Raw genomic sequence first — 6655 nt, 5'->3', positions numbered from 1 at the left:
AGCCTTCTCAGCCCCACCAGCCTCCTCAGCACCCGTAGCCTGCTCAGCCTTTCAGCCTTCCAGCCTCCTCAGCCCCCCAGCCTGCTCAGCCCCATCTCACTCCTGGGGCCATCTGCTCACTTGATGTTTCCACTGTGGGGCTGCCCCGCCACTCCCCACCACCAGGGCCTTTCTCTGTCTGCATCCCGGAGGTCTCATGGGCACCTGTGGGGCTCGCCACCACCTGCTGAGTGAAGCAGGTGTGGATGGAAGGCGAGGGAGCCAGCATGGGCAGCAGGTGGTCTGTGGGGATTGGAGAATAAGACGGTGGCAGTGGGCAGGCTCTGTCAGGGAGGAAGGACCACAGAGCCACAGAGGCTGGCAGGGGCAGCAGAGGGCAGTGGGCTGGGGTGGGGGATCCAATGTACAGGGAGCGAAGGGAGAGCTGGGGCAGGGGCACCCGGGAGTCTCTGACGTGCCCTCCGAGTGGAGGGCAGCAGCTACAAGGGGAGCAGAAGGAGGGCTCCGGGTCCCGGGCAGCCTGGACAGAAGAGCAGAGGCAGCCGCAGGTGCTGGCCTCGGCAAGAGGGCTGAGGCACACTGGAAGGGTAGGATCCTGCAAGGATGCCTGGGAGGGCCACCTGGCAGGCCTTCGTTTTGCCCATGCAGGTGAGTCCTCGTGCCAAGTGCAGGCAATGTCCCAGAGATGGCGGCCCATTGTGGGCCTTGTGGCAGCCCAGGGCCATCCAGCCCAGGGTGCAGAAGGCAAAACCGTGGCACCAGGAGTTGGACTGGCATGGGCTGGAGCCCGCCTGTGTGATCCTCAGTTGCACGCCTGGGTGACCTCACTTGTTTCTGCTGTGAGGATCACGCTGAAACCCAGTGACTTTGAGCAAGTGACAAAGGTGCTTCCTGACGGTTCTGGGTGAGCTGGGGGGCGGTTCCCTCTGGAGGCACAGGTGGGACCGGCTCCATGCCTGTGCTGGGCACACAGCGGGCAGGGCACACCTCCCCACTGAGGCCACATCGCTTCTTCCCGCCTTCCTTTGTGACATCTCCCGCTCCTCTCCTCCATCACAGCTCCCTCTGCCCTCCTTTATAAGGACAGCTGTGATTCTGCTCCGGGTCCATCCATGTAACCCCAGGTCATCTTCCATTCTCAACACCCTCAACCGCGTCACTTCTGCAGATCCCTCGGCTGCCGGCCTCTTGGCTCCTGAGACCGCGGCCCAACATGACACATAGGGACTCAGGGAAAGGGCCTTTCAGGAGCCCTCTAGGGTGGCGTGGGGAGCCAGACAGAGGTGGGGGAGTCAGCGGCTGCTCCCCAGGAAGCCGTCCCCAGCTGAGCCCTGTCGGGGAGCCTGCGGCTGAGGTAAGTTTGTCCTGAGCCCCAGACAGGCTGTCTCCAGCCACAGGGTCAAGCCAGGGCCTGGGGTTCTGGAACTCCAATGGGATCTTTGGGCTACGGCAGGAGGGTTGTCTTGGGGAAACAGGGCGGTGGTGCTGGAGGCAAAATCCATTTCTGTAAATTGAGGAGTTGAAACTGAGGGGTTTGGAAACCAATGGGGATTTTTAAATGAAGACATTTTAGGAGGGCACATCAGGCAGTGGGCCTCAGAAGCGACTGGAAAGGGAGTGCCAGAGATGGGGAGATCTTAGGGGCTGCTGCGATGTAGGGCTGAGGGCAGCTGTGGTGGAGGAGTGGCAGCTGGAGGGTGTGGAGGCCTGGCGAGAGACACAGTGACGGGGTAGGCGGAGGGGAGACACAGTGACAGGGTTCGGGGGGTTCCTGGGTGGGCGGGAGACACAGTGACAGTGGGGGGGTCCGGGTGGGCGGGAGACAGTGACGGGGTGGGGGTGGGGGTCCAGGTGGGTGGGAAACACAGTAACAGGGTAGGGGGAGACACAGTGACAGGGTGGGGTGGGTCCGGGTGGGCAGGAGACACAGTGACGGGGTTGGGGGGTCTGGGTGAGCAGAAGACACAGTAACGGGGTGGGGTGAGGTCCAGGTGGGTGGGAGACACAGTAACGGGGTGGGCAGGAGACACAGTAATGGGGTGGGGGTGTCCGGGTGGGTGGGAGACACAGCAACAAGGTGTTGGGGGGGTCCGGGGGGTGTGCAAGGTGTGAGTGCAGATCCAGCACTCACTTTGTCTCTGGACCTCAGATGCTGGGACCTTGGTCTGTTCAATAATGGGGCAGGACTGGGTGGTCACCAAGGTCCCTGGAAGTCCGGAGCTGTTGCTTTTGCCCCTGTGTTAGCCCATTTTTGCATTGCTACAAAGAAATACTGGAGACTGGGCAATTTATAAAGAAAACAGGTTTATTTGGATCGCAGTTCTGCAGGCTGAACAGGAAGTGTGGCGCCGGCATCCGCTTCTGGTCAGGCTTCAGGAAAGTTTCCAATCATGGTGGAAGGGGAGTCAGAGAAAGAGAGGGCAGAAGCACCATACTCTTTAACAACCAGATTTCCCGTGGACTCCCAGAGCGAGAACACTCTCATGTGGGAAGGGGAGCCGTTCATGAGGGATCCACCTGCATGATCCAGCACCTCCTGCCAGACCCCGTTTCCAACATTGGGATCACATTTCAACATGAGATCTGGAGGGGACACACAGGCAAACCACATCAGCCCCATTTGCTGAGAACCGACCACATGCCAGGCCCAGTGCAGCCTCCTCGTGTGCGCGCCTTGTTTAGAGGGGACCACAGCCCTGTCGGGTGAACAGTGTTACCCGTTTTACAGATGAGCAGACCGAGGGCCAGAGAAGCCCCGGAAGCTGCTCCCGCTGGTGACGGAGTGTTTGGGGCCGGGGTTCACACTGCGTGCAGGACCTCGCGGTCTACTTGTGCTCGTGTCTCTGCATGTGAGAGAGGGAGAGAGACCTTGCGGGGCAGCGGGACCAGCGCAAGAGGGAGCAGAGAGAGTTCCAGCTTCCCAGCCAGCAGCGCTTCCCAGCTGCCCTGCATCTTGGCTTCACGGAAGGAGCCCTCCTGCGGGGCCCACCTCCTCTCCCTCCCTGCAAAGGCCGGGGATCAAGGCCAGCTCAGTCTTGTTTCAAGAAGTAAAGCAACAAGGCTCCTCCAAAGCCGACTGGGGGGAGCAGCAGCAGCGCAGCATGTGGAGCTGCGAAAGGGGAGCTCTTGGCGTCCTAGACAAGCACCCCGAGGCTGGGGTCTCCAGGTAAGCCCCTGCAAGGCCAGCCTTGGACCAGTCCCACGTGGGGCGAGTGTTATTCTTCCTTCACAAGCAGGCACCAGGGCTGGCAAAATGTTGCATCACAAGGCTGCTGGCCAGCTAGGTGCCCTCCACTCACCAGATTCTCGGAATTTGCAAGGTCCTCCAGTGCTAATAACAACAGGCCTGATCTGTTGAGAGCCCACCTGTGCCAGCCTGCGCCTCGCACAATTATTATCTGCATTTTATGCCAGTGAAAGCTGGGGCTCTGAGAAGGCAGAGCCGCATGGAAAGTACGTGGAGCTATGGGATTGGAACCTCGGACAGTGGCAGGACAGTGCCCTGACCCTCTGCCCTGCAGGAGCCCCTTGGCTGCCGGTAGCCTGAGATGCCTGCTGCCGGGCACCATGGCCTGCCACTGACAGATCCGGATGGAGAACTGACTTGAGTTTGTGTCTCTACAGGTCCAGAGACCCAACCTGGCCACACTTTCCACTGGAGAGAGGAACGCTGAGGCTGGATCCACGCTGGGGCTAGGTCCCTGCTGAGGCTCACAGTCAGACAGCACCACCTGCGTCAGTGCTTTCCACACCTGATCTCTCTTGAGCCTCATGACAACTACTATCCATTTGAAGTGGGGGAAACTGAGGCTTAGAAAGCTCAAGCAACCTGCCAAAAGTCACAGGCAAGCAAGAACTCCCACACAGGCCTTCCGGCTCCCCGTCCCGCCTCCTCCCACCATGCCCCAGAACCAGCACCCCCTGAGCGCTTGCTGGAGCCACGGTGAGATCCAGAACCCAGCTGGAGCCAGGCTTCAGCCAGGCCGTGGCCACGCTGCCATCTGACAAGCCCGGGGCCTGTCCCAACAAGACTGAGGCCCGTGTGGAGACAACCGCACAGTCGTGACCGGTTGTCCTGACAGACCTACTAGCACCGCCTGAGGCTGGGAGGGCACTAAGGAGAGCTGGCCTGCCTGCCCGCCTGCTGGGGCCGCACCTCCGGCGCCTAGGCTCCCAATTTGGCTGTTAAAGCCAAATTTTAGCTCCAAGTAAAAATGTGTCTGAGTATAAAGCTTTGAAGATACGGTTTCTTAATGAAAATGCTGAGTGAAGCCAATTAGACTGGCATGGGCAGTAATCACTATAATAAGGGTAATTGAGTCGGATTTATTATAGCTGACGATGGCTCTTTTCCCCTTAAGTAGAGAAAGAAAATAGTTTACTGATATTAAAACATGATTGAAGTTTTCCTTCAAACCCTTGGGAAATGGCTCGGTTTCTAGGACTTCATCTGAAATGTGAGGCTGGTGGGTAACAAGACAATGGCCATCTTTTTTTTTTTTTTTTTAAGAGTCTCCTTGTTGCCCAGGCTGGAGTGCAGTGGCACAATCTCAGCTCACTGCAACCTCCGCCTCCCAGGTTCAAGCAATTCTCCTGCTCAGCCTCCTGAGTGGCTGGGATTACAGGCACGTGCCACCATGCCCAGCTAATTTTGTATTTTTAGTAGAGACGGAGTTTCACCATATTGGTCAGGCTGTTCTCAAACTCCTGACCTCAGGTGATCCGCCTGCCTCGGCCTCCCAAAGTGCTGGGATTACAGGCGTGAGCCACCGCGCCTGGCCTATGGCCACCTTTGGTGACTTGATTTTCTCAAGTGGGAGCTCTTCCTTCAGAAGCAAAATTGAACCCAGGAGAACTGGGGAGGAGGCAGCAAGGCCCACGGGACCAGCGGGACCTGGGGAGTCAGGCACTGTCATTCACCTGTAGGACTTGGATACGGTCCTCAGCCTCTCTGAGCCTAGGTTTCCTCATGTGTACAATGGGTATCAGAATACTGATACTGTAGGGTTTCTGGGGAAATGAAATGAAGCTAAAATACATGAAATTTGATTAAAGAAAATATATGACATGCCTGGCAAGAGGTAGACACTCAATAAATGTGAATAACCTTTCCTAATAGCAGGAAGCTGTCTATGGAGAGAGCCCGGAGCTCTAAAAGGCCTGTTATAGCATATTGTTAAGCGAGATAAAAATGTATTTCTCATTTCAGTAAAAGTCTACTGGTAAACAGTCCAGGGCTGGTGGTGTGGTAAATCCGCAGGGACCCAGGCCCCTTCTCTCTTGCTGCTCCACCATCCTCAGCAGGAAGCTTTCACCTCATGGCCCAGTGTGGCTGCCGTGCTCCAGCCACTGTGTCCTATTTCCAGCTAGCAGAAGGGAGGAAGGGTTCTCTTTAAAGGACACTTCCTGGGAGTTACATGTAACGCATTGGGTTACAGACCTTTGGATAGAATTTGTCGCATGGTCCCACCCAGCAACCAGGAATTCTGAGGAGCGCGGTCTTTATTCCAGCAGCCATGTGTCCAGATAAAGTTGAGGTCCTATTGCTAAGGACGAAGGGGAGGATGACTGGGGGAAATCAGGCCACCTCTGCGCCACTGTCCCATTTGACAGGTTGCCAGTGGGCTAAAGGGATAATGTACATAAAACTCTTGTTTTTCTTTTTTTGAGACAGAGTCTTGCTCTGTCGCCCAGGCTGGAGTGCAGTGGTGTTATCTTGGCTCACTTCAACCTCTGCCTCCAGGTTCAAGCAGTTCTCCTGCCTCAGCCTCCCAAGTAGCTGGGACTACAGGTGCCTGCCATCACGCCCGGCTAAATTTTTTAATTTTTAAATAAAGACGGGATTTCACCATGTTGACCAGGCTGGTCTCGAACTCCTGACCTCAGGTGATCCACCCGCCTCGGCCTCCCAAAAGTGCTGGGATTACAGGCATGAGCCACTGCACCCTGGTATTTTATTTTATGTATTTTTTTTTTGAGACAGAGTCTTGCTCTGTCACCCAGGCTGGGGTGCAGTGGTGTGATCTTGGCTCACTGCAACCTCTGCTTCCTGGGCTCAAATGATTCTCCTGCCTCCTGGGTAGCTGGGATTACAGGTGCATGCCACCATGCCCAGCTATTTTTTGTATTTTAAGTAGAGATGGGGTTTCACCATGTTGGCCAGGCTGGTTTCGAACTCCTGACCTCAAGTGACCCGCCTGCCTCAGCCTCCCAAAGTGCTGGGATTACAGGCGGGAGCCACCGTGCCCGGCCTCAGCTGCATTTTAAATGGGCTATTTGGCACGCTGGACGACGTTGCTGTGAGAAAGTCTCTGCTTCTGGAGACCGCCACAGCTGCAGCTGTCCTCCTTGAGGCCTTTGCTCTGCCCTCTCCCCTGGGAGGGGGTTTCTCATTTATTCTTCCCCCAGGGCCTCTCGGGCAGGGCCTGTAGAGAGGACACAGATGACTTTGCTGGGCGACCTGGAAACCTGGGGAGTAGACGATGCTCAGAGATGCCAGTCAGGCCAAGAACGAGGAACCAAGGAAGGCCAGACTCTGGTCCCAGCTCCAGGCCTCAGTCTCCTGACCTGTACAATGGAAGGGTTGGGCTCTGCTTCCAGGGCTCTTCGCTGGGACTGCAGGGACTCGGGGTGCCCTGCTACTGAGAGGCACTGA

General features: G+C 56.8%; 1 protein-coding gene across 1 annotated transcript; it reads left to right on the top strand.

The window, feature by feature from the left end:
* The first annotated feature begins 401 nt into the window (after positions 1 to 401).
* LOC117062872 lies at positions 402 to 4435 on the top strand. Its single transcript, XM_033176752.1, has 3 exons — positions 402 to 648; positions 2737 to 3166; positions 3625 to 4435. The coding sequence occupies exons 1-3, from the start codon at positions 402 to 404 to the stop codon at positions 3695 to 3697; spliced, it is 750 nt and encodes a 249-aa protein (XP_033032643.1). The 3' UTR covers positions 3698 to 4435.
* The last annotated feature ends 2220 nt before the right edge of the window (positions 4436 to 6655 follow it).

The sequence above is a fragment of the Trachypithecus francoisi genome, unplaced genomic scaffold (genome assembly GCF_009764315.1).
Source record: "Trachypithecus francoisi isolate TF-2019V2 unplaced genomic scaffold, Tfra_2.0 Lachesis_group17, whole genome shotgun sequence".
NCBI lineage: Eukaryota > Metazoa > Chordata > Mammalia > Primates > Cercopithecidae > Trachypithecus > Trachypithecus francoisi.
This window is presented reverse-complemented; position numbering and strand designations above follow the sequence as displayed.

What these genes read in the sequence shown, in the direction of transcription:
- LOC117062872 (XM_033176752.1), top strand. Translation starts at nt 402, where the DNA reads ATGTACAGGGAGCGAAGGGAGAGCTGGGGCAGGGGCACCCGGGAGTCT. An exon ending in CCTTCGTTTTGCCCATGCAG is followed by an intron (nt 649 to 2,736) that starts GTGAGTCCTCGT and finishes ACAGATGAGCAG; the next exon opens with ACCGAGGGCCAGAGAAGCCC. An exon ending in CCCGAGGCTGGGGTCTCCAG is followed by an intron (nt 3,167 to 3,624) that starts GTAAGCCCCTGC and finishes GTGTCTCTACAG; the next exon opens with GTCCAGAGACCCAACCTGGC.